The sequence below is a fragment of the Malaclemys terrapin genome, chromosome 3 (assembly GCF_027887155.1).
Source record: "Malaclemys terrapin pileata isolate rMalTer1 chromosome 3, rMalTer1.hap1, whole genome shotgun sequence".
Taxonomy (NCBI): Eukaryota; Metazoa; Chordata; order Testudines; family Emydidae; genus Malaclemys; species Malaclemys terrapin.
Window position 1 is genome coordinate 166694158 of NC_071507.1, and position 27869 is coordinate 166722026.

Sequence of the window (27869 nt, forward strand, 5' to 3'; positions counted from 1 at the left end):
TCTTCTCGAGCTGGAATTTACAACTGCATCTCAAAGTGCAGACATATACTTAGAGACATGATATGATACAGCAATTTCATAATATCAACTTAGTAACTTCAGAATATCAACCAGAATTCATTAATTGCTCAGACAGATCCCCCATATCATTATCTGCAAACAAAGAGCTTACTTCCTACAAGACTCACTGTCTGCCTCCTTCATTCAGCAGTCCCACTGCTGAGCCTGTGTACTTTTTCTCTCTATCTAATGTAAACACTGGCATCAAGACCAAAGGAGCTACACTCAGAAGCATTTGGAAGAGAAAATGCTTTGAATAGCAAGTGATTATTCCCTGATAGGTTCATGAGACATCCCTTTCCTTCCCCGTCTGATCAGAAAGGAGAGATAGACAGAAGGGTTTAGACGAGGCAGAGAAGAAGGGATAAAATTACTGGGAAAATTGCCATTGGGTAGTGACCACAGGCCAGATCCTTACCTTGTGTAAATCATTGTAGGTTCATTGAAGTCAACAAAGTTATACCAGTTGAAAAGCTGGCCCTTAGTCTCAAAAGGTTTTAAAAGTGTATTTAAAAGTGCATTTAAAAAGTCTCAAACACAGCACTTTCAGTAGTGTAGATAGGAATTACGGTAGACATTTAGCATTGTTTTTAGTTAGGAGGTTCATGTGGTATAAACACATACAAATATTCATATATATTTAGATAAACCTTTTGAGACTGCAAAACTTAGTGTAAATATATACTGTTTGATTTCTGATCAGTTGAATATGCTCTTTGTTTGTTTTACTTTTTCCATCGGATCATTTTATTTTTTCTGCAATATGTTCTCAGTGATGGAAAACTGAGAATGATTTCATTGCAGCTCTTTTTTGTTTAGTTTGTAACTGTTCTGATTCTAGTATTTGATTAATTTTTCATTAATTTAAAAGTGTTCTTACAGAGCTTATATTTCCTTATGGCAACGGAATTGATCTGTTCATGTAGTTGTTTTCTTGTGCAACAGTAGCTGCCAATCAAAACTATCAATAAAATCAGCGCACTTATACCCTTATTCATCACTGAATTTTAAAGACATCTACAGGGTATTGCTTTAATTTTATTTTTCAGAAAATAAACCATGATATTCAACCTCATGACTGAGTAAATCCCTTATGGTATGGAGCCTTAAGCATCCGTTCCCCTGATGCACATACATAACTCCCATAAACATAATTGGGAATTACTTGTATGCATCAAGAGGGGAATGGATCCTTTAGTTTGGCCATAAGTTTAAAATTTTTGGGAAGAGGAAAAAAAATCCATCTCTGTAATTATAAAACTTTATTCCATTCTCTAAGTTCAAACCATTTGAAACTACATTTTCATATTATTTATTTTTATTACATAATTCAATATATTTCTTTTTGCTTTTTTATTTGCGTACTTACCTGTTTTCAAATAAATTTAGGGCCAGACCTTTCTCTTAGTCATGAAACATTTAAAGAAAGGTCCAACCGAGCAAACAAATAAACCTCATATTTTAAAACTTCAAGGGCACCAGGAAATACTGGTTACTAGAAATGGAACACCACCAGGAATATGTATCCGTGGCCCTATGAGTAACCAAATCACACCTTCTCATGGAGACATGCTCAGGAAGGTAAGAAGAGACCCTGGAACTCGACAAGGCTGACCTTGCAGTTTGGCACAACTTTGTCTCCAGGGGAAGGGCTTTAAGTACACCTAAAGAAGACTTGCAGCTTCCAAATGCCTAGATTCCTAGAGCAGCCTACAGACATTTCTCTACACATCACATCACATCACAATACCTTCACGTCTCTAGAGCTGTAGTTACAGATGGACCAAGTTTGAGCTAATACTGCTTCAGCCCGCATTAATTCCTGCACAAATTTACAGTCAGAAATCAGAGGGCCCAAGGGAGGACTACCCCACACTGGCTGTGTCCTAAAATAATGTGGATTTCAGATCCCATTCAGTCAGAGGAGCTTCATCGGATCTCAGGGAGCTAGGATTCAGTGACATGGAGGTGGCACTCACCTTGTCTCCCAAGAAAATTTCAAAGAAGCAGGGACATATAGAGGGAGCAATCAAGGCTGTAGATTTCATTATATACTTCATTCATTAGCCTATCAAAAAGAGAAAGTATAGATCATCCTAGCAACGTATAACTAGCAAGTAAAGGGATTGAGGGCCCTACTCATTAAGATTTTTTTCCTCCTGAAAGATGTGCAGTAAAGATATCTCCAGTTTTCCCCAGTACTATGGAATACGACTGTTATGTCAGTAAAATATGTGTGTCTGTCATTTTCATGGTGGTTAAGTCCATTAATGGCTATTAGCCAGGATGGGTAAGGAATGGTGTCCCTAGGGCCTCTGCTTGTCAGAGGATGGAGATGGATGGCAGGAGAGAGATCACTTGATCATTGCCTGGTAGGTCCACTCCCTCTGGGGCACTTGGCATTGGCCACTGTCGGTAGACAGGATACTGGGCTATATGGACCTTTGGTCTGACCCGGTATGGCCGTTCTTATGTTCTTATGTTCTTATGTTATGTTATGTTTATGTCACAATGCCTGGGACAGGACCTGCCATTGTGGGATGAGTGTGAGATGGGCTCAATTTCCAACTCCATGCCCCCCCTCCGACTTATATCGTGTGTGTTTTTTTCTGAATCTATGCTCTGAAATTTACTAAGCATTTCTGTACCAAAATGGTAGTCTGAGCCATAGTTCCCTGACCAAATATGTCTTAAAATTAAACTGGCATAACATGCTGACAAGTTAATCCTCAGCAAAATAAAAGCGGTCTTGCAGCATTCATTTGTTCTTTAGGGTTAAGATGATAATTTATATTTCTTACAAATCCTACATTAAACTTTATTTAATTCTATAGAGAGTTGCTTAAGTTGAGATATAAATTGGCAGTAACATTGAATCATTTTATTCTGGTCACAATGCAACTGTAAATATTGAAGAAATCCACTGTGTGGCATTGTTTCTTTTTATTTCAAAAGTACCGTAGGGTGTGAACGTGGCTTCAGAAAGCTAGTACAAGGAATAAAGCAGTAAAAATATACAAAAGTTAATCCAAAAAGACAGATATAAGATATTTAAACTGTTATTTCATATGAATGTTTGTTTTCCCCAAACTCTGGTAAAATAAATAGCATAATTATTTCTTACAACAGCCAGAAACCCCAATCAACCATTTTTTGTGTTATATTTCTAATATGTATTAGAACAATGAAAGAATAAAAATGATTTCAATTTGGATGGATTATCCTGATTTATAATTAACACAAACAACATATAAACAACATAGCATGATTTAATCATGTATCTCTTGAATTTTAATGCTCACAAATGTAATTAAAATAAAGTTTTTCATTTTAGAATTTCACTTCCTCAGATGACACTTGTAAATACAATAATAATATACATATTTTCTAAAATACACAAACAAATATGCAACAGAGTCAATTCCTGAAATCATTAATCTGTTTTTACTCATGTAATACTCCCTTTGAGCTAATCATTGAAGTCAGTTGGAGTTTTGGGTTAGTAAGTAGTAAATAAATACTGAGAAAAGACATATATATTTGGGCCACATATGTCTGTAAATAAAGTATATGAGACTGTATTAAAATATACTCATAGTTTGAAACTATCTCATAAAACTCCATTTTGTACAATACCAACTTTAAGAACATATTTTATCCTATTTTCCCTGAAATGTTGGAGACTGCAATGAGGGCATGTTATTCTGGATTTTCTGAGCCTATGTGTTACAGCAAAACCAAGATCATATAAAATGCTTGATGTCTGAGAACTTAAGCTGAATTTTAATTATCTTAGGCTGTTCTGAACCTTGTGTATAATCAGTTTTCAAGAGCCAAAAGTAGTCCATAACTGAAATAACTTCTTCATTGAAAAGAGGAGTAGAGACAGGTGAATATATTTAGAAATTCTTATTTCACAAAGATCTCAGATAAATTTTGCAAAAGTAAATCAGTCACCTCTGCTAAGAACTAGGGACTCTTCGCTTCTAAAGAATGTGCCATTTTTAAAAATTGGGTATATTGATCATATCCAGGTTGAAGTGTTTAATGTAATATGTTTTATTCCTTCAGGTCGCTTCCCTACTAAAACAGTTGTGAAGCACAAAATAGCCACCTGTAATTAAACAGACCCTGATCCTGCAAAGGGATCCACGCAGGCTGAATGTTATAGCCACACAGAATCCTAATGATTTTAATCAGAGTTTTTTTGTTTGTATTTTCCCCCACATTAGACCTTAATCTTTCAATCTGACAAAAATACAACTTCACATTTTGATATATTAAAATACACACATGCACAAAAATAGAAAGACAGAGCTATTTACTCCAACTTAATATTCTTCACAGAAAACAGAAAAAAACCCACTATTTTGCTCTTAAGAATTGTGAGCAATTCACATTTTCTTCCATTGTTTTTGGCACCAAAAAGGCTTTACTGTCTTTTGGTCAAACTGTCAGGGAAGACTTGTCTTGTTTAGTTAGTTGACACAAATTAGACATCAAGAATTATAGCATTCAAAAACCAGTCAGAGAACACTTCAATCTCCCTGGTCACTTGATCACAGACCTAAAAGTCACAATATTACAACAAAAGAGTCAAAAAAAGACTCCAACGAGAGACTGCTGAATTGGAATTAATTTGCAAACTGGACACCATTAAATTAGCTTGAATAAAGACTGGGAGTGGATGACTCATTACACAAAGTAAAACTATTTCCCCATACTTATTTTCCCCCTACTGTTACTCACACTTTCTTGTCAAATGTTGGAAATAGGATATCCTGATTATCGCTACAAAAAGCTTTTTTTTCTCCTGTTAATAATAGCTCATCTTAACTGATCACTCTCATTATAGTGTGTATGGCAACATCCATTTTTTCATATTCTCTGTGTGTATATATACTCCTACTGTATTTTCCACTGCATGCATCTGTTGAAGTGGGTTTTAGCCCACTAAAGCTTATGCTCAAATATGTTTGTTAGTCTCTAAGGTGCCACAAGTACTCGTTCTTTTTGCTGATACAGATTAACATGGCTACCACTCTGAAACCTCTTTGTAATGGACATTAATGGGGATTCACATAGTTGAATATGTTGGCGAGGGTTTTATTTCTGCCATTCATGACATTGAGGTAATTGTAAGCATGTATATAATTATAGATGTGTGGCATGTTTGTTTCATGCCACACATGGGGCCAAGATGTTTTTTATCAGACGGTAAGTGGGAGAAGGTCATTGAGAGGGTTATCAGTGCTGACATTGATTCGTTCTCCATCATACTGCAAAGAAGTAGCTGAGCTGTGAAGAGCACGCACAAAGCAAATCCCAGTCTTTTTGATTGCTTGGACTTGACATTTAACATATTTTCCCTTTACTACTGACTGCACACACAGTCCAGTTAAATGTGTTTCAGAGCTTTTGGATCTTTTGGGTTTTAGTCATTTTGTTTCCAGATATCAGTTTTCACTTAACCTCACAAATATATATATATATATATGTATAAAACTCTAGTCAGTGAATATATATATATATATATATATATATATATATATATATATATATATATATATATATATAATTGTCTGATAGAGAAACATGTTTGAAAAGCTGTTTAACTGATCTCATATTTATACTATATATTTCAACATAAATGTTATTCATTAAAATATGTTTGTTGTGATTTTTTGAAATTAACATCCAATGTGAATTGCTCTAGAATCTAGGTCACGGGTCTTTGCAGATGTGAATATAGTGAATGAGAATATTATTTTTGATCATTTGTAGTTTATAAGTAAATAAAAAGGTAATTTTCCCATGTCCAAAAATTGTCAAGGGACTAATTCTATACTCCTGAAAAAATACATTGCATAGAAATATTGCATGGACTTTTAAGATTTCTTTTTCTTGGCAGTAATCTTAATTATAGAGCTGCTAAGATGGCTCTATAATCTAATGGTTAAAGTGAGGAACTGGGAGTTATTCCTGAAGCTGCCGATGACTTGATGTTTGCTTTGGGGAAAGCCATTTTGCTTCTTGGTGCCTCTGTCTGCCTGTATGTGAAAAGGAGTGAATAATTGATTATCTCTGGATAGTACTTTGAGTTGCCATAATGGAAGATGTCATATAACTACTATCTGTTATATTAGAGGTCCAAAAGAGTAGTAGTAGTAATAATAAGTATGTGTCTATTAAAAAGAAATATGTTAGATGTCTTTATTTATAACACACTGCTGGACATAGTAATTTGTACATTCATTTGTACATACATTTGGACATTTTTTTTTACAATGTAGTTCCATTAAAAACTGTGTATTGTTTACATTATGGTAAGGAAAGCCATGATGTCACAAGAATAATATTATCACTACCAGACTGTAGCTGTTATACAAATATTTTTATGATTATATGTAAACGATAAAAAGTTCTGTTATGTAATTTGATAAAAGACAGGAAATTCAGAAATAACATTTCATCCTCTCCAGTTTTGCTTGGGTATTATTGAGAGGTCAAATCAATGAATGTTGCTATATTCTATATGTGGCAACACTTATTGGGGCAAGATGTTCCCCTCCACTTAATAGTGTAGAGTGGAAACAATGCCTAAGGATGAAGGATACATGGAGGAGAACGTAACTGTGATACATACATGGATGCCACCCCTCTTCTGTTCCTAAAGAAGACTGTTCAGGCAACAGTGTTAATTTATAGCTAGAGCTGGAGGAAAAATAAACAGTAAATATTAAAGTTGCCAAAAGATGCATGTGTCACCAAAACTATTTGTGAATTCAGGTTGAATTTGGGAAATAGTTTTGGTGGAAAAAACCCTGAAGATCAAAATTATGGAAATCTCAAAACAGTTTGTTTTGATAATGCCAATTTTTAGGAAATTTTAGAAATGTCAGTTAAAATCTGGTAGTATGAGATCCTCTGGTGATCGTCTCTTAGATTGAAGTCTCCCTTGATAATGCACCTTTCTTCCCCCCCTCCCATTATAGATAGGTGCCTAAGTAGCCTGTCATTCTGTTCCCTTGTGTAATTTGGTGGTCTGAAGCAGACACCAACTAGTACCACATCTTGTGCTTCATCTATTACAACATTAATCCTTTCTTTAGGAACAGAGGAGGGGTGGCATCCATGTATGTATCATAGCTATGCTCTCCTCCATGTTCATGATCATTTGATTCCAAGTTGTCAGTTATTCAGAAACAGATAATGCAGTTTTTGACAGAGTGTCTCTCCCCACCCCCTTTTGCCTACTCAGTCCTTCCTAAGTAGTTCATAACCATTGATTTTAGCATTCTAGTCATATGACTCTTTCCGCTAAGTTTCAGTAATACCAACTAAGCTGAATTTATGCTCAGAAAGGAACACTTCCAATTTCTCTTTTCTGTTTCCCTAGCACTGGTGTACAGGCAATTAACGATTTTTTTCTGTTCACAGCTGTGATGTTTTTGGGTTCACCCAGGCCAGTAAGGGGGTTGATTGCCATCTGTCTTGTAACCCTGAGTGTCTGTCTTGTAACCCTGTGCGGCTTTGGTCCAGAGCTCTGACTGCAGCAGCGTACAAGTCTGACCCTGGCTTTCCCCAACCTGATTATTCCTTGCAGGCAGACCTTAGTACGTTTCCAGCCCCAGATTCGCCCCCAAATTGTCCTACTGCAGGGATTCACACTGGACCCCCACAGAGCAAGTGTTAAGTTGACTACCCGTACAGAGACAGTAAAACTCTCCAACCTGCCAGCTTTCTAAAAGCATACACTTTACTGAACTTGCACAGCACTGGTGATTTATAATGAAAGCAAAACAAGTTTATTAACAAAAGAATATGGATTAAGTTATATCCAAGTAAAAGGGATAAAAATAGAAATGGTTACAAGCAAATAAAGTGAAAACACACATCTAAAAGACTAAAATTTGATCTAACAAGATAGTCTACCATCCTTGCCTGTCCAATCTTAAAGTCACTCATCTTGTGTCTTGGCTCCGGGAAGACAGCAGACTGTCCTACTGCCTGCTTTCTCTTGAAGATCATTATTTCCATTCTTCCAAGGATAGTCTGTCTTCCTTGGATAATTGGAGATCTCTTTGTCGGCATGTTGGATTTTCTTATGAGTTAGAGTAAGCAGCCATCTAGAGGTGTGTACCATACACCTCTCCATTCCATTCAACAAGATAGATCTTCAGAAATATATTTTTTTTCAGTTTCCATGCTGAGTACTTGTTAAATATTGGACATGTTTAGCTGTGTGGAATTTCTCCTGATCCTTTTGCCTCTGGTAGGTACAGTCTCATCTGTCACCCTCATCTGTCTCCAGCCTAGTAGAATTCTGACTTGTCCTCTTGCCTCTGGTGACTGCAAACTGTCAAGCTGCCTCTAATTTCCTCTCTTTTTCTCGGATTCCTCGGTGTCCAGTTCCTTCTTCCTTGAACCTGGGGTGCTGATGCTTCCTGAATCTGGTTGTATTAGACCTGCTCAGCTCCTGAGGCTTCACAGTGTCTGTACTTGTCTTTCCAATCCAAGAATCTTTTCTTCCAGCAAAACCACTGACTTGCACTTCATACATAGGAAGTCCCTTCTGGCATGTGGCAGGAAAGAAAACATAGCACATTTGCTTCAAGTCACAACCACTGATTCATCACTGGCCATCATAGTATTGAATGTAGAACTGCACCTAGAAAGTGATCCTCTCATAGTCCCTCTGAAACTCCCCTGTTTGCCTCTCCTGTTCACTTGGTCAGGAGGTTGCCTGGCATCTAGCTTATATGAAGCCTTCCTTCTCAGCTCCACTCCCTTGCTAACAGGAAGGGCTTAACTACTCAGATTTCAAACACAGAGGCTGATCAAAACCCCAAGGGTCCTAATCACCCCCTCCCTTGAGACACAGACAAATAGGCCTGTCTAACCTGGCCTGTTCAGGGCCCAACAGCCCAGCTACAAAACCCTCACAGAAAGCAAACAAAAGACAGACCAAAGACACCATTCAGAAAAAAATTAAACTAAATGAAAAATTAAACTAAAATGAATCACAGTGCAGAGCCCTGATTTGTTGTTTAATGGAACTTATTAGCCAAAAAAGACCAAAGAAGCCTGTTTTATTTTGTTTTATTGTACTTGTTTTACTGAACCTTTCAGTTTGTTTTCATACACTTCTTGTTCGATCCGTGCATGCTGCTTTCAGTGTGCATCTAAGTGCACTGAACCTTAACACACCATGAAACATCCTTGAAGAGCCGCGGTATGGATTGAAATTTTCAAGCCTGAAGGCATTATTACAATAGAACTATGAGAAATTGATGCAAGGCTTCAGAGAGGAACCCTCTGGTGGAGCTCTCTCAGGGGCAGCAACTCACTCAGACAGAGCAGACTCAGAACTATCTGCAGCAAGTACAGCAGAATAAGTGGGAGAAAGGGGTGATGAGATCACACTGGGACTACTCAGTATCCCCAGGATGCAGAACTGTGCAGGGGAGACCACCCCACTCTTGGGGGAGCCAGGCTCCATGTGATCTCCCCTCTCTCCTTCAGTTCTATTGTCTTGGGAAATGGAGAAGCTCCAGGGCAGAATCAGCCCAGGAGCATAGACTTATCTGGGAGGATCAAACTGATTAGCATATTGTCAGATACTGAGCTGCAAAAGAGGAGAAACATTTCACTATACCTAATCATTTATAAGCTGAAACAGAGTTAAACTGCAGCAGCAATTCTACACTCTTCTTTCTAAACTACTTTCCCATTGAATTTGAAGTCAGGTTCAAGGCTTTGGTCCTTACCTTCAAAGCTCTCCTAGCTACTTAAAGGACTGCCTCACTCAGTGTGAGCATGACCAACCATTACAACTGTGTTCCTCTGGAACAATGGATATGTCAACTTCCGTAGTGAGACTTCTGAGCACAGGAGAGAGCAGCTGGCCCAGAACTATGAACTTCTTTATGGAAAATATTAGAATGACCCAAATCTTACTAACTTCCAATCAGAGTGTAAAACCTACTTCATTTTCTACTTTCTCTAAACTGTAAAATAAATAAGAGTTAAACTAATTACATTTAAAAACAACAATCTTGCTGGCTCGAAGTGGCTAGAGAGAAATAGAGAGCCTCCTTGTGTATATGTTTGGCTTTGTAAGGCATTCATATGCCTTGGTGATGAGCGGTAGATAAATTGATGACTGGGGGCATAAGGCTAAAACCTTGTCTGTATCAAAAATGGTAAATAGCATTATCTGAAGCGCAATTATATTTTTGTAGAAAGACTGAGGTCTCAGTGGATAATTTGAGATATTGTTGCATGATGAACCATCTGGAACAACAGACTTCAAAATGTCACATATCACAGTAAGGCCAAATATCATGTAATTTCTGCACTGAACATTCTGTCAAGTCACACTTACTGTCACTAAATGGGTTAGATTCCATTAGAAAGCAGTAAGAGCTGTAGCATTTAGTGGGATTTAGCATGCAAGTCAGTGAAGTGAAGGGTATACAGTACCACTGCCAAAAAAAGCATCATTTGACTGGCCGTTCATTGAAAGATATGCCAGAAAATGCTGAAACCCATTCTCACACAGTGTAAAAGTTCCATGCTGCTTTGTTTTCTCCCCATGGCACTCTGATACAGTTAAATCAAATAAACAATATATTATTCTTGCTTCAGTTATACATAGATAACTTCGATTATTATCCATGCTAATTCTTCTTTGACTTTAATGAAAGTTGTATACATTCATTTAATGTGATAGTGTTTTATTGGCTATACACCCAAGAAGTCTTGTATCCATTTTTTATTCTATCATGTGTATGGTATAATACGCACTTATTAAATGTATTCCTGTTTGAGAAAATAGGTATGAATAACTGGAGCATAAGACTAAGACTTCCCGCACTGTTGATAAACCATTCCCCATTTGCAGTATCTTTTTACATAGGTGCTGAAAACATGTCCAGATTTTCCTGTGCAGTTTGGAGAATACCAAGATTCCTTATAGCTACAGTCCACAGCATGAACACAGAGACTATTATAGTAATATTTGTTTGCTGCTTGTTTATAGAGCTTTGTTTTCAGATGCACATATGCAAAATTGAGTCTTCATATTAAAATAAGAAAAGAAAGAAAAAGAGCTTTGAAAAATGAATGCTGTACATGTTCTGTCCTAAAATAAATTAAGCTATGCCCTGTGTTTCACATAAACTAAGCTTTGCACATAAAATAGGCAATGGGGGGAGGGATAGCTCAGTGCTTTGAGCATTGGCCTCCTAAACCCAGTGTTGTGAGTTCAATCCTGGAGGGGGCCATTTAGGGATCTGGGGCAAAAATCTGTGTGGGGATTGGTCCTGCTTTGAGCAGGGGGTTGGACTAGATGGTCCCTTCCAACCCTGACATTCTTTAAAAAAAAAAAAAAGCAGCACTATGAGCCTGGCTTCAATTGGCAAGGGTCATGCTGGGACAGTGACATGAGCCTTCTTTTTTAATTTGTTTTGGAGGATGCCATCTTGTTCACCAGAATCTCAGCTTTCAGTTAAAATAAACAAACAAACAAAAAAAACCTACTTCTCCAAGTCCTTTTGTGAAGAAAACTTAAAAACATGAAGCAAGTGTAACCAATGAAATAATGTGTGCATTGCCCTGTTCATCTTGATGGGAACTTAGCACAGATGGTAATTTAAATGTTGACTATTTGACAGTAATGTTGACTATTTCACTGCTGGTCTAAGCATATAAGAAGGATCATATCATATATAGAAGTGGCAGCTCATTTCGGTGCCACGATTAGGTGCCACCTAGGAGAATACTAACACTTCCCCCCACACACTCTGAGCCATGGAGCCAAAAGGTCAGAGAGGAGAACCATCTTAGCCCCATCAAGAGGGAATGAATCCTGTACAGTTTAGTGTGACATCCAAGTCTCCCATCCCCAAGTCAATCAACCCAAGCTCCTCCAAGTTGGAAGTCTGGTAGTGAATGGAGCTGTGTGAATTTTTTTGTTTTGTTTTGGCAAATAATAAATTTGCTAAAGAATGCATTGTTACGAGACCAGGTTGAATTTAGTGAATAGTTGATCGGGAAAATAAACCTGAACTGTCAAAATAAACCATCTTGACATTTCATTTTGAATTAATGCTGCAAAATGTTTCATTTGACTCAAATGAATTTCTTTGGTTTTAGTGAGGAAAAAATGGGGGGGAAAATCAGTTTTTGTTCAAAACAAGCCCCATCCACCTTCATTTTTCCATGATTTATTTTTAGTTTGGCCATTGAATCAAAATATATATATATTCACTCAGCTCTAGTGGTATGTGTGGTGCCAGGAAGTTTCCTTTGTGGTTGTGGAAACTCCTTCTACTGGAGGGTCTCTGAAGTCTCAGGCTGACCATTGCAGGAGTTATATTTAGGACCCTATCAAATTCACCATCCATTTTGGTCGATTTCATGGTCATAGGATTCTGAAAATCGTAAATTTCATTATTTCAGATATTTAAATCTGAAATTTCATGGTGGTGTAACTGTAGGGGTCCTGACCCAAAAAAGGATGGGGAGGCTGCAATGTTATTGTAGGGGGGTCATGGTATTGCCACCCTTATTTCTGCACTGCTACTGGTGATGGCACTGCCTTCAGTGCTGACCAGCTGGAGAGCTGTGGCTATTGGCCAGGAGCCCAGCTCTGAAGGCAGCACCACTGCCAGCAGCAGCGCAGAAGTAAGGATGGCATAATATGGTATTGCATCCAGCTATCCAGCTCTGAAGGCAGCACAGAAGAAAGGGTGGCAATACCATGACCCACCTACAATAACCTTGCAACCCCCCCAAAACCCTCTTTTGGGTAAGGCCACCGGGACCTCTGGTTTGAGAAATGCTGGTGAAATCTGTATAGTATAGGGTAAAAATACACAAAAGACCAGATTTCATGAGTGAGACCAGATTTCATGCTCTGTGACATGTTTTTCACTGCTGTGAATTTGGTAGGCCCTAGTTATATTCAATTCTTATTATCTGGCTTTTCTTCCCAATCTTGAGGGCTAGAAACATTTTTAATGAGTTTCTGACTTCATCACGTAACTCTGGGAGCAGAGATCTAAGGCAAGTGCCTATGCTACATAGGCCTCAATTTGGCCCTACCCATGGATGTTTGTCCAGGGGCACTGAAGGGGAACAAATCTTGAGGGGCCCAGCTAAGTGCATGATTATATTGTGAACTTACGTGCAATCTGCTGTGAATAGCATCTCTCAAACTCCACAATGCATTGACACTTTTAGGAGGAAGAAAAAGCAGAAACAAATCCTCCTTTAAAATCAATTTAATCTACCGTGACATCTAAAACAATAAAATACTAGGCACAACTAGGCACAAAGTGAGATCAAACTAGTTAGAGACTTAAAGGATAACAAGAAAACATTCTACAAATATATTAGAAGCAAGAGGAAAACGAAGGACAGAATAGGACTTTTTCTCAGTGAAGGGGGAAAAACAACAACAGAAAATGTGGAAATGGCAGAAGGGCTAATTGATTTTTTTGTTTCAGTTTTCACCAAAAAGTTTAGTAGTGATTAGATATCTAACACAGTGAATGCCAGTGAAAATGAGGTAGGATCTGAGGCTAAAAATAGGAAAGAACAAGTTAAAAATTATTTAGACAAGTTAGATGTCTTCAAGTCACCAGGGCCTCATTAAATACATCCTATAATACTCAAGGAGATGACTGAGGAGATATCTGAGCCATTAGCGATTATGTATGAAAAGTCATGGAAGACAAGAGAGGTTCCAGAGGACTGGAAAAGGGCAAATATAGTGCCAAGCTATAAAAAGGGAAATAAGGACAACCCAGGGTATTACAGACCAATCAGCTTTACTTCAGTACCTGGAAAAATAATGGCACAAATAATTAAGCAATCAGTGTACAAACACTTAGGAGAAATAAGGTGATAACTAACAGTCAGCATGGATTTGTCAAGAACAAATGGTGTCAAACCAACCTAATAGCTTCCTTTGACAGAGTAACAAGCCTTGTGGATAAAGGGAAAGTGGAAGATGTGGTATATCTTGACTTTCGTAACACTTTTGATACTGTCTCACATAACCTTCTCATAAACCAGGGAAATAGAACCTAGATGGAGCTCCTGTAGGGTGGGTGCATAACTGGTTGGAAAACCATTCCCAGAGTGTAGTTATCACTGGTTCACAGTCATAATGGAAGGGCATAATGAGTGGGGTCCAGCAAGGATCAGTTCTGAGTCCAGTTCTGTTCAATATCTTCATCAATGGTTTAGATAATGACAGAGAGTGTACACTTATAAAGTGTATGGATGATACCAAGGTGGGAGGTGTTGCAAGTGCTTTGGAGGATAGGATTAAAATTCAAAATGATCTGGACAAACTGGAGAAATGGTCTGAAGTAAATAGAATGAAATGCAATAAGGACAAATGCAAAGCTCTCCACTTAGAAAGGAACAATCAGTTGCAAACATACAAAAGCAAAAATGACTGTGTACTCAGAACTATTGCAGAAAGAGATCTGGGGTTCATAGTGGATCACAAGTATATGAGTGAACAGTGTAACACTGTTGGGAAAAAACAGTGTAACACTGTTGGGAAAAAAAGCAAACATCATTCTGGGATTAGCAGAAGTATATTAGCCGAAGTGTTGTAAGCAAAATACGAGAATTCTTCTGCTCTACTCCACACTGATTGGGCATAAACTGGAATATTGTGTCCAGTTCTGGGCACCACATTTCAGGAAAGATGTGGACAAATGGGAGAAAGTCCAGAGAAGGGCAACAAAAATGATGAAAGGTCTAGAAAACATGACCTTTGAGGGAAGACTGAAAAAAATGGGTTTGTTTAGTCTGGAGAAGACTAACAGGGGACATAACAGTTTTCAAGTGCAAGATAGATTGTTACAGGGAGGAGGGAGAAAAATTGTTCTCGTTAACCTCTGAGGATAAAACAAGGAGCAATGGGCTTAAATTGCAGCAAGGACGGTTTAGGTTGGACATTAGGAAAAGTTTCCTAACTGTCAGGAAGTTAAGCACTGGAATATATTGCCTAGGAGGTTGTGGAATCTCCATCATTGGATATTTTTCCAAGCAGGTTAGACAAACACCTGTCAGGGATGGTCTAGATAGTACTTAGTCCTGCTATGAGTGCAGGGGACTGAACTAGATGGAGATCCCTTCCAGTCCTACAATTCTAGGATTCAGTGGCTCAGTTGACAGGACACAAGACTAGCTTTGAAAGGCAAAGAGAAATTGTTTCTTTATACTCCCTACAGCTTCCATTAAGTCTTAAACTATGCTGAGCTGCTCTAAGCTGCCTCTATGTGGGGAGTCGTGTTTTACTTCCTGTAAAAAGGTGTTGGTTTTGCTTGTTTGTGTTAAATCTACTTGTCTTAGGTAGCCAATCCAGTTAACTCTTAATTGTTTCTTGGTAACTGATTTGTGTGTGAAAGGAACAAACAGAATTGAGGTTCAGAATATGCTGGGGGAACTTCATTGTGTCATCAGACACGTGCCGTTATTGTTAGTGAAATCAAGTTGGAAGATACTGGGCCTATTATTTTAGATTCTTAGTTTCCCAGAGGAAGAACAATATTTTCTCTCAAATGAGTGGCAGTTGAAAGATGCAGAGGACATGTCTAAACGTTACTGATCTGCTGATTATCATTCTGACTCTAAGCATCCTGTATTGGTGAAGATTATTGACCAGATTGTGGTGGAGCACTTTTGATGTCATCTGGAGTGCTCAGATTTCATCATTTCCTTTCAATCTCTCTTTCAGCTTTTGTATAGAAGTGCAGTGGAACTAGTCCTTGTTGACTGATGACCTCCTACTGATGAACATTAGTTATTTGTTATTCTGGGATTTTTTTTAGATCTTCATCTCATCTGAGGTAGACAATGTTGCTTAACCAGTTCTGTTGTTTTTTTTTTTTCCTTTCCCTTTCCAGAAAGGAGAAGGATTGAAGGAAGTCTCCAAAGACAGGATAGCTTATGATTTAAAGTAATTGATAACTTTTAGTTGAAGAGTTTATTTAATAATCCCATAGCAAAGAATGTTCATGAGGTACACATTAGAATCTTTGCATATAAATATTGCCATTTGGATGTTGTGTGAAAGTTCTGAGCACTTTAAAGATAGATTGAACATTTTAAGCACAACTAAGTTTAATAGTAAATAAATCAAATGTGATTTTTAACTAATTTGTTACTCTCTGTTTTCTGAAATACACTGTGAAGAACTCAAACAGAAGAGAGAAGAGTTTTCATTCACTTACCTATATCTTTTCAATCTTTGTATTTACATTTTTCAGCTGTAGGCCTAGCTGCTTGTCCAGAACCAATACTTCCTAGCAATGGCATCAAAATGGGAGATAGATATATGGTGAATGATGTTTTGTCTTTTCAATGTGAGCCAGGATACACATTACAGGTACTCATTTCTTTTTTCTTCAGAACATAGTGTGTTATGGATTGTAATACAAAATTATTGATTTTAACTAAAGACTGTTGTCTAAGAATAATGATTCCTCAGCAGTTAGTAGTTAGAAACCATTTAGGATGGATAGGTAAACACAGCAATAGCTAAAATTTCTTCTCCAGTGAATACATTTGCCATCAGACTGAGAGTGTTAGTAGAGAGACAGATGATTAAAAGGACATGGAGACTGAAATGCATTCTCTCACTTCTAGAAGTGGTTCTTCTAAGTGAAATTTGAGGCACATTGATGGGAATATATAGTACGAATCTCAGTGCTATTCATGTTATGCTGAGAAATAGGAGGTCAGTTTCCAGTGCCATCTTTCATGAACATTAAATGTATTGGGGAAAAAAAAATCTAAAGGAAAGAAATATGACAAAGGAATGCACATACTGGAGATGTTTACCATGCAGACACTAGTTTAGTCTCCAATAGTAAACAGGCTATTTGCCTGTTGCAAACACTTTTTTGCCTGTGACAGTTAACATGTGAATCCCAGACTAAAGTTTATTTCCTTGTCTTAATGGATCCTAATGTGTAGTTACTCTTCTGGTTCCTAATTATTTTGCTTAGTAAGGCAAACAAATGCAAATCAATAAATACGGTATTAGGAAAATACAATTACATCTTCCTAATTAAGAGCTGTATTCATTAGGAAATGAGGTATGTGAAACCTAAGTATGAAGAATCTATTTATATCCCTCTCTCTGAGGCTGAAAAAATCTGTTGTGGTTAATTCAGTTTTCCCCCCCAGTTTGTGGCTTTGGTTTGCTCAGTTGCAGTTGTCCTGTTATGGTGACCAGAGATTTCATAATCGGAAGTTCCTTTACAATACCATGTTATATTCTCCCCTAGGTACAAATTTATTTTGACCTGTTTTATTTCCATATAAATTCAGAACTCAACTCAACCTTTACTTTGGAGTCAGGGTTGCCTGTCAGGGTATACTGTGACACTTTCCAGGATGCATACAATAGCTGCTTAAGGTCTTCTCCTGCAGAATCCTATAGGAAAGTCCTGAATACTTTTCAGAACTGTTGAAATCTCTATTACAATGTACTGATTCTACCCCAATAGAGCATTTAATTATTTTTTGCATCTCAGCTTGTCTTTCTCAGGCAGATACCAGCAATGGACTTGTAACTCAGCTAGGACAATTGCTTGAACTGAATTGAGTTCAAAACACTTAAAAAAATAAAGCTTCTAAAAGGCATAATTGGCCAGAGTTTTAAAAGGTGTTAATCAGTATAGCTCCCATGGAGCCAATGGAGCTATGTCAATTTAAATCAACTGTAGATCTGGCCCTAATTCTTCAGGCATATTATTCACACCTGTCAGGTTTAATTTGGTTTTCATTAGGCTTTAAAAGAAAAGCAATAGAGCTCAAACCAGCTACTTGCAGTTGCATATGGGAAGTAATTCTAAAACTCTGAAAGGGAATGTGTGGCCCAAGAAGGGGGGATTTAAAACAGTGGAATCGTGTTGTGGAGTGGACTTATGGAACAGAGAGAATGAACAAAAGTTATATTCTTCAAAAGTGCTTTTACAGGCCATAGGATTGCTTCCTGAATGTACTTGTTAAGTGCAGAGATAGCTGTTAGTTCTCAATCGTATTACAAACTTATCCATTTCAGAAATCAGAATTGTATGTGGTGGTGGGGATGGGCTGAAGATGAAGCTCTACAGAAGTGGTTTGTTCTAGAGCTAGTTCAATGATTTTAAAATATTTTAGATGAAAAAGCAAATACTGTCATGGGATGTTTAAGTAAATGTTCAATTTTTTCAATGAAAAACCAAAAACCTTAAATTATTGAGTAAAAATCTTTACTGAAAACTGCTTATTTTTAAATTAAAGATGGGTTTTGGTTTTAGTATTAAAAAAAATATATTGGAGGAGGGGGACATTTTTTGAGGAAAACTGAGAAAAAAACTATTCCCTGCCTCCCATCATATTTTTCAATGAGTTCTAGTTTGTTTCTAAATGTTTAACCGTCCAAACAAAAAATAATGAGTTTACAGTATAATTCAAATAAATTACTAGAAAAATAATTAAAAATCAAAAACTTTCCTACTCTATATAGTCTCAAGGCAGTCTGAGAAATTCATATTTTTGTAAACAAAATAGCAAATTTCACTGAAGAACTTCAAACACATAGCGTTCTTTAACATACACTTTGCACATTCTTTCTTTGTTACCTTTCATCTGAGACTCTCGAAATGCTTTGCAACCTTTAATAAATTAATTAATTCTCAGGTTACATTAGTACAAAACACCATTTTAGTAACTATTATATTGTTTATACATTTGGGTAAAATGGAACAAAGAAAAGTTAAATGACTCTAGAAGCCAGACCTGACTCTCAGTGCCATTTTTTTTCTGTTAGTTCAGGGTCCTTCCCATTTCTGAGAAGGCTCAGTTTTTGCGTTACAAAAGGGGGTAGTATGGAGTTTCCCTTCTCCTGTGGCAGCTCCTGGAGTCATTGTGTCTCAGTCAGATACAATGCCTGAAGAAGCAGAGGTCATCCTCTGCACCATCCTTGAACTTGGTTACCACTGGTCACCTGTGGTGGCCAGTATGAAATGGAGGAAGCTGGGGGTCATGCCCCTTCCTCTTGTCTGCCCTTCTCCATCCCCTCTGATTGCCCTATTGATTGGCAGCATTCATAACACCGTATGTGAGTGGGCAGTCTATCTCTCAAGGATAGTGGGGCCTAATCATCACATGGCATAGCCCTTTAAGAGGTTGAAAGGTCTGATTATACATAGAAGGGCCTGGAAGACACTGGGAGAGAGGAAGCAGTCCCGAGGATAAGTGTAGGGGACTAGCATAAAGGCTGCTTCCCATCTCAAAGCAGAGCAGACACCAGGAGATACCCGCAGAAAAAGGCTGGCCTGCTGAGCAGCCTGAAGAGTAATTAAAGAAAAGGTAAAGGGCCCCAGAGCAGGGTAATCCACAATTTAGCTCCAGAAAGCAGAGCTCAGGGGACTCCTGGGTAAGGAGAAAGCGTGGATCTAACTAATTCAGCCTAATTTCAAAGAGGAGAACTGGAAATTCCTGTTTAAGGAGGGACTGAAAAGGTTCCTGGACCAGACACTGTTTTCTGGTGCAGGAAAGAAGAATCTCCTGAAGGAAAGAACCAGAAATGGTTAACTGGACTAAGCCAAAGGCAACAAATGTCCCTGGGTGTATCTGAGTGAACTTCTACTTGTTCTTATAGCTGTCATTTGTATGATGCCCTTGTAATGGGCGTGCCCTTTAATTAAAAAAGGTGAGTCTGGACTTGTTTATAACATGGGTGAAGGGAAGTGAGAAGTGGCTCACATGTGGTGCCACAACTGACTGAAAGGGGGCACACTGGGATGACCTCCACACTAGAGTAGATCCAATTGCAAAGGAACAGGATTCTCTTTTCTCCTTATTTAGAGCTGCTGGGCTGGGCAAAATTAAATGTTAAAGCTATTTAAAAAGGACTGTGTGTGTTTGTGTGTGTACACACACATACATATACATACACAGACACCAAATAGTTGCATACATCAAGGTTTCTGTGTACTAAGAAAATAATGGTGAAATATACCTGAGTTCCTGAGTACTTAGGAGAAACTCCTAAGGTAGTATTCCAAAAACTTTCTACCTCCTTTTGAGCTATGGTCTTTATTTAAAATATAGATGTATATATTTCCATTTAGGTTTAAACTAAAATTAATAATTTAAACCAGAACCTTCTGTTGATCTGTAAGGAGAATTAACATTAAATTCATCAGGGTTTTATGCTAAGTTCAATAGAAGATTATAACCGTGGATCAGTAAAACTGATTATTCTATTGGTTTCATCATTATGAGATAAATTTACTGTTCATGCATCACTTTTACACAACCTGTACAGTATTTTTTGTGTGTTTACCTTTGCAAATGTACTGGTAGAGGAAGGATCAGTAATTTCCCAGAATTAATAGGGAATTTTCTTCTCTTCAATATGTTATCTGGGGACAGGCAGTCTGTTTTATGCACCAAAGGCCAGATTTCATAGATTCTAAGGCCGAAACTGACCATTGTGATAATCTAGTCTGACTCCTATATGACACAATCCATAGAATTTCCCCAAAATAATTCCTAAAACATAACTTTTAGAAAAAAACCATCCACCCTTGATTTAAAAATTGTCAGTGATGGAGAATCCACCACAATCCTTGGTAAATTGTTGCAATAGTTAATTACTCTCACTATTAAAAATTGGTATCTCCTATCCAATGTGAAGTTTACTATCTTCAACCTCGAGCCATTGGATCATGTTATACTTTTCTCTGCTAGAATGAAGAGCCTATTTTTAAAGAGTTGTTCCCCATATAGATACTTATAGACTGTGATCAAGTCACCCCTTAACCTTCTTTTTATTAAGCTAAAGAGATTGAGCTTTTGAGTCTATCCCTAAAAGTCATGTTTTCTAATCCAGTAGTCATTCTCTTGGCTCTTCTCTGAACCCTCTCAAATTTATCAACCTCCTTCTTGAATAGTAAGCTCCAGAACTGGACACAGTATTCCAGCAGTGCTCTCACCAGTGCCGAATGTAGAGGTAAAATAATTAACCTCTCTACACCTACTCAAAATTCCCCTGTTTTTGCATCCCAGGATTGCAATAGCTCTTTTGCCCACAGCATTACACTGGGAGCTCATATTTCGCTGATTGTCCACCACAACTCCCAAATCTTTTTCAGAGTCACTGCTTCCCAGAACAGAATTCTTCATCTTGTAAGAATGGTCCACATTCTGTCTTCTTAAATGTATACCTTTACAAAGTTATTTAGGTGCCTAAAGATGCAGATAGATACCTAGTGGGACTTTACAAATGCATCTAAGCAGGATAGGTGCCTAAATCCAACTGAAGTTAATGGGATTTAGGTGCTTTTAACACCTATCTGCAATTTTAGAAACCTAAATACCTTTGAAAATCTGGCTCCTAGGCCCTGATTCAGAAAAGTACTAAAACATCAACATTAATGGGATTTAGCTTTATGTTCACCTTTAAGCACACGCGCAAGTGCTTTGCTGAATATGGACAGGATTACTTATATGCTTGAAGCAAAGCCAGTATTGAAGTGGTTTTCTCATTTATTGATTCAGCAGTTTCATGATTCTGTGATTTCCTGGTTTACTGCTGACAACTGTGGAATTGCAGTGTAGTACTTGAGGCATCCCAACCAAAGATGAGGCTCATCTATCGGGAATCACAGATTTTCTTTTCAAATATTTTTGATCATTCTGTGAAAATGATGATGAAAACTTTGAAGAACAACTTAAGAGTGAGAATAAATGTTCTGAGTCACTGCAGGAAAATAATTCTGGTAAAAATAAATAGCTTTAAATCTAAGTAGTTAGCCACCTTAATTTCTTACTTCTTTGCATTTTAGTGTAAATTAACACTGTTAAATATATTATCGGTAGGGCTGCTGTTTCATGAAAACATATTGGTTTTGATTAAATTTATGTTAAGGTCTCCTGTCCAGGATATATGAGAGAGAGCAGAGTTTTTCCAGTCCAGATCACTCCAAATCAGATAGCACAGGAACTTGAACCTGGGTGGGCTATGTTCCAGGCTAGTGCACTAACTATTGGTCTATAGAGAGAATCTCTTTTTGCTCTTTCTTTCCCCATCCCGTCAAAAAGTCTAATTTTAATTCCAATGCAGGGGGAAAAAATTTAAAACCCTGAAATGCTTTGTGAAATCAAAGTTCTCGGACCAGCCATAGTGGTACTGTGTATTGTGGATTCTGACTTTGCTATTTGCTATTGATCTTGCAAAATGTCTTCATTAAGAATTAAAAATAATAAACTTATTTTTTTCTGAAGGAGAAAGACCTTTATATGTTCATAGAAGAGAAAGGCTCTCACTGATCAGAGTTAATTTAACCAAGAACATATAACTCTTGTTCAACAGTTTATTTATGTAGTACTATAAACAATATTGGTCCAGTGATCAGGAACTTTTCAAAATAGATAATTTTTCAGAATAGTGTGGGCCAGCTTGTGCAATTGTGCAAGATAGTAATAGTGCATGAGGTGCCCCTTTGTTATCACTTTGTGTTAGATACCCATATCACAGCTGAGAGCACATGATGGATGTTCTGGTACATTGATGCTGCAATGGATGTAGACCAGGGGTGGGCAAACTTTTTGGCCCGAGGGCCACATTGGGGTTGCAAAATTGTACAGAGGGCTGGGTAGAGAAGGCTGTGCCTCCTCAAATAGCCTGGTCCCCGACCCCTGTCCGACCCCTCCCACTTCCCGTCCCCTAACTGCCCCTCTCAGAACCCACCACGCATCCAACCCCCCTCCTCCTTGTCCCCTAACTGCCCCCTTCCAGGACCCCTCACCCCAACCGCTCCCAGGACTCCACCCCCATCCAACCGCCCTGCTCCCAGTCCCCTGACTGCTCTGACCCCTATCCACACCCCGGTCCCTTGACAGGCCCCCCGGGACCCAATGCCTATCCTGCCCCCCCTTTTCCCCATCCCCTGACCCCTATCCACATCCCTGCCCCCTGACAGGCCCCCCAGGACTCCCACACTTATCCAACCCCTCCCTCATCCGCCCCCCCAAACCTCCGCCCCATCCAACCGCCCCCTGCTCCCTGTCCCCTGACTGCCCCCCGGGGAACCCCCACCCCTTATCCAACCCCCTGACCCCTACCCCCTTACCATGCTGCTCAGAGCAGCATGTCTGGCAGCCGTGCCGCCCGGCCGAAGCCAGACACGGTGCCGCGCTACTTGGCAGGAGCGCGCAATCTCACCCAGAGTGCTGCCTGCATGATGGCATGGCTGCAGGGGAGGAGGGACAACGGGGGAGGGGCTGGGGGCTAGGATCCCCGGCCAGGAGCTCAAGGGTTGGCCAGGATGGTCCCGCAGGCCGGATATGGCCTGCGGGCCGTAGTTTGCCCACTTCTGGTGCAGACCGAGTACATCTGACACCTGCATGGAGCAGTGGAGAGACCACTGCAAGATCCCAGTCTTCTTCTCTGCTCCAGGAGTACCAAAATAACATGCTCCCCTTTGTACAGGACAAACCATTAATTCACAATATAGTGCTGTATGGGAAATTAGGACAACAGAAATAACTTATTTAATCATATTGAACATTTTCTATTGCAAATTGAGTCACCTCTCATGAACCAAATGAGAACTTTGCTTTGCCTTTCTCTGCAGAGCTATACTACAACTTACGGCAAAACTGTTGATCTGAGAATATTTTTTTTCTTTAGAATGTGAATCAAGAATTATTTCCCATATTTTAAAAGAATTCTAATTATTGCTGAAGGCTTTTTTCCCACCTTAATTAGAAAATATTAGTGGAGAAAAATTGTCAAACTTTTATTATCAGCACCTCAGTGTTTCCCTTTTAAAATCATTACATTCAGTCACCAATGGGGAGACGTGTATACACACACACATACACACACGCACACACACACACACACACACACACGACAGTTACAATCATTGTACTACACAAGTCCCTATAATGAATGTGTGTGTTTTGATTTAGGTTTTTTTTTTTCCAAACAGGGTCGTTCTCATATTTCTTGTATGCCTGGAACAGTTCGCCGTTGGAATTATCCATCTCCCCTCTGCATTGGTATGAATGCATATTTTAGACCTATGTTGTTATGACTAACACAGGCATAAGAAACTATTGGCTTTAGAAAGAGACATGCAGTGACATGCTAACTCCCCTCTGTGAATGATATGCCTCCTTCATTTCTTTAGCTCTTCCCAATTTAGTCAGAACTTCTTTCTCATTTTCCACATCTGCTCTTAAAATATATTCCTTTTCTGGATACCTACTCAGAGTTTGATTTTAAATGTCTTTATCAGATCAGCAAAAGCTGTTCTTGATGTTAAAAGATATTTGTAACATAAATGTGGGAGCTATAAGGGGAGTAGCATAAAGGCTGACTCCTCTCCTGTCTTATACTACATGACTTTTTTGTTTATACTATATGTTAGATCTTTGGAATCATGTTCTGTTTAAAGTGGGTGTGGGGGATATAGTTGTTGGGTAATGTAGTTGAAAGTATGTATTATTATTATTAAAACAGAGACTTTCTTTAATTTTCTGCTTAATAGCTAAGTGTGGTGGAACACTGACAAATATGGGTGGAGTGATCCTGAGCCCAGGTTTTCCTGGAAATTACCCTAGTAACTTAGATTGCACATGGAAGATCTTATTGCCTATTGGATACGGTAAGTAAACGTACATTAATGTGGACACAGCAGAGAAATGAGGACAGACACATGTATGAATTTTAAGCAGCAGGCCACAACTTTTATTAAAACTTAAATACAGGGAAGGGTGCTACCCACCCATCCCCCATACTCTCCTATATCAGACATTTTATTGGTTCCAGTGTGGCGATTACAGGGCTCTACTATATAACCCATAACTTGGGGTAGGCTCTCAGGAGCTTGCTGAGAGTCCTACCACCACCACCATCCCCACAGCGAGGAGGACAGAGGGTGCAGCAACATGGGGACCTTGGCCTCTGAGGGCCACAAAGTCTGACCTCAGCCTGCAAGGGCCACAAGGTCTCACCCTATCCCATGAGCCTGAGGCCCCCCACCAAATCCCTGGGAGCCATTCATTTTATCCTTTTAACTGCACTGGAAACACTCTGCAAGTTGTGACAAATTAAGAACTCAACCAAGTACCTCACTTAAGTAACAACCACTTTCATACATATACTGTGGCTTGAGGGTGCTACATGGAAGGCAGAAGACTCTCTGGTCCTCTGCCAATTGGCTCACAGAAGAAAAAAATCCTTCCTGACCCCCAAACAGGCAAACAGCTACACCCACAGCATCTGTCAGACTGGATTCCTTGTTCAGTGTGAGGCTGCTGGAATGGAGCCAAAAAAGACTCTGCATTGCCCCCGCTTCAGGTTAAATAATGGGAGCTAGCAAATCCTGGCCAATCAGTACCTCTCCCCAACAACTGGTCAGTGGGTGTTATAGATTCCAAGGTTGGGGAGCAGCTAACTGTTCCTCAGCAAGTGTCTCCCTCCTTGCTGCTGAGGATGTCCTTTTTTTACTGACAGGCCCCTCAGGTTCCCCCACCTGTTGAGGCAGATGGGTGGGTATTTTGGAAAGAAACAAGTTCAGCTCTTCAGCAGATTTTAGATTTAGATGCAAGTACTCTCACTTCCAAAATAAATGATGGTTTGTCGAGTTGGAATTTCTTATATGCCTTACATAACTGTGCAACAACACTGCAAATAATGATACACTGTCTTTTCAATTGAAAATGGTTTGCAATTTATATTAAATCATTGACCAGAGCAAATGTTAACTTAGAATGATATTATCTGTACATTCAATCTTTCTCATAACCTGGATTCAAAGCAATTCTGCTGCATGGCAATGCATCAAATTAAATACAAAATTTAGCTTCTAATTCAATTAGAGGTCTTTTATTTAACATGCCCTTTCCCAATCCACCAACATAACTTCTTTATTTTTTATGTTTATGAATAATGTTGTATAAGTTGCATGAACGTAGTGGACAATAAGGCTGAAGTTCTGGCATCACATATTGGGCTGAAAAGGTCCTAAGCAATTGGAATCAAATTCCTCAAATAGCAACCACAGACTTGCTTACAACCTTCTTGGGTTCATTAGTGTATTACAGCTGTTGAGTTATGTCTACCTCATAGAATAAATAATAATTAGGTTGTGGTGATGGTCATGGATAATAAATTATTTATAACAGCACATATAAACATATATCCTATATCATTATTAGAAATAAAAGGGAGATGAGGTTCCATGCTCTGAAACATGATGCCACACAGTGAAAATTCAACACCACTGCTAATTTAAAAAAACACTATTCAATTCACCTTACCCTTGTATAGAAATTCATGTATGTTCTGCTCTTTCATTTTACCTTCATAACATGGTTTTATGTAACAATATATACTATTTACAGCAGATATATTATGCTAAACTAATTACACCTCTACCCCGATATTACGCGACCCGATATAACATGAATTCGGATATAATGCGATAAAGCTGCGCTCTGGGGGCGTGGGGCTGCGCACTCCGGTGAATCAAAGCAAGTTCGATATAACATGGTTTCACCTATAACGCGGTAAGATTTTTTGGCTCCCGAGGACAGCGTTATATCGAGGTAGAGGTGTAGTTAGGTTAATCAATTTCAGCATTACATATCTTGCTATCATTCTGAGCTCTAACAAATTTTGTTAAAAGTATATCAACATAAAACAAAAATAGTGGCTGATCCTGGACTGGTATTAATGGTCATACCTCTGTTGACTTCAGAGGAGCGGTGCAGTTTACACTAGCTGAGGACGTGCCCCTCACTTTGTGTGCTTTTTTAATTCTTTCTCTTTGTTGGGATAATAGTGTAAAGTGGTTTGTAAAGTTGTTCTTAACCATTCAGTTCTTAAATCCTTGAGAAAAATGTTCATATGTTACCTGGTAAATTTTCAATCAGAATCTTTATATCATGCTCCACTGTACTAGGCACTTTACAAATATACAGAAAATCATAGGCTCTTGACCCAAGGAGCTTACAATTTACAAGACAGGAATGTCTCCAGTGGCCCCCCCAATCCTGCAAGAACTTTAATGTCAGTAGTCTGAGAGACCTACAAAAACTGATTTGTAAGTCAAGCATCTTCTGAAATATGAAGTGTTGCAGAAGAAAATATATTATATTCTTCAATATAGGAAGAAAGCTTTTTATATCAGGGACTCAATCAATATTAAAAGAAAGCCAGTTGGAAAAAATACTCCAACAAAAATATTTATAATTCAATCAAAATGTGTTAGTCTCTTTATTTTCGAAGCCTTTCCCTGAACATTTATCACTTTATAGAATGCTATATTGTCAAACGTGTATTATTTTAATTTCTAAGATTATCAATAAAGGATATTACTAGTGTGTAGGAATAAATCCTCCAGTAAAATGATTTCAAATGGCAACTCATAACCTCAGGAACCCCAGCCATCTTTTGTCACTGACCCCAATGATTACCCATATATGTTCTCTACTCTACTTTATCTTCTGTAACTTCTACTGAGAAGTTTCAACAGGCTCCCTATTACAGCATCTACTTCACATGACATTGTTCTCTTAAATTATACAGTTCCAGTAGGATCACAGTAGTAACTCTTGGAAAATGCAAAGACTACTACTGAAGCTAAGGTGGGCTTAGAAAAATAAATTAATAAAATTGAAAATTCAGCTGGGGTTAACTTTTTTAAAATTTATTTAAACATAGAAACAGGGAAATAATTATTTTTTGGCTTCTGGCTCACTATGTT

At 38.4% G+C, this 27869-nt stretch overlaps 1 protein-coding gene across 1 annotated transcript in view; it reads left to right on the forward strand.

The window, feature by feature from the left end:
* The window catches only part of CSMD1 (CUB and Sushi multiple domains 1), a 1946356-nt gene that overhangs the window by 1669838 nt on the left and 248649 nt on the right, over positions 1-27869 (forward strand). The window contains exons 38-40 of the mRNA XM_054023823.1: positions 16359-16477; positions 24087-24156; positions 24648-24764. Coding sequence (XP_053879798.1) covers positions 16359-16477; positions 24087-24156; positions 24648-24764 — 306 coding nt within the window. The remainder of the gene's footprint in view (positions 1-16358; positions 16478-24086; positions 24157-24647; positions 24765-27869) is intronic.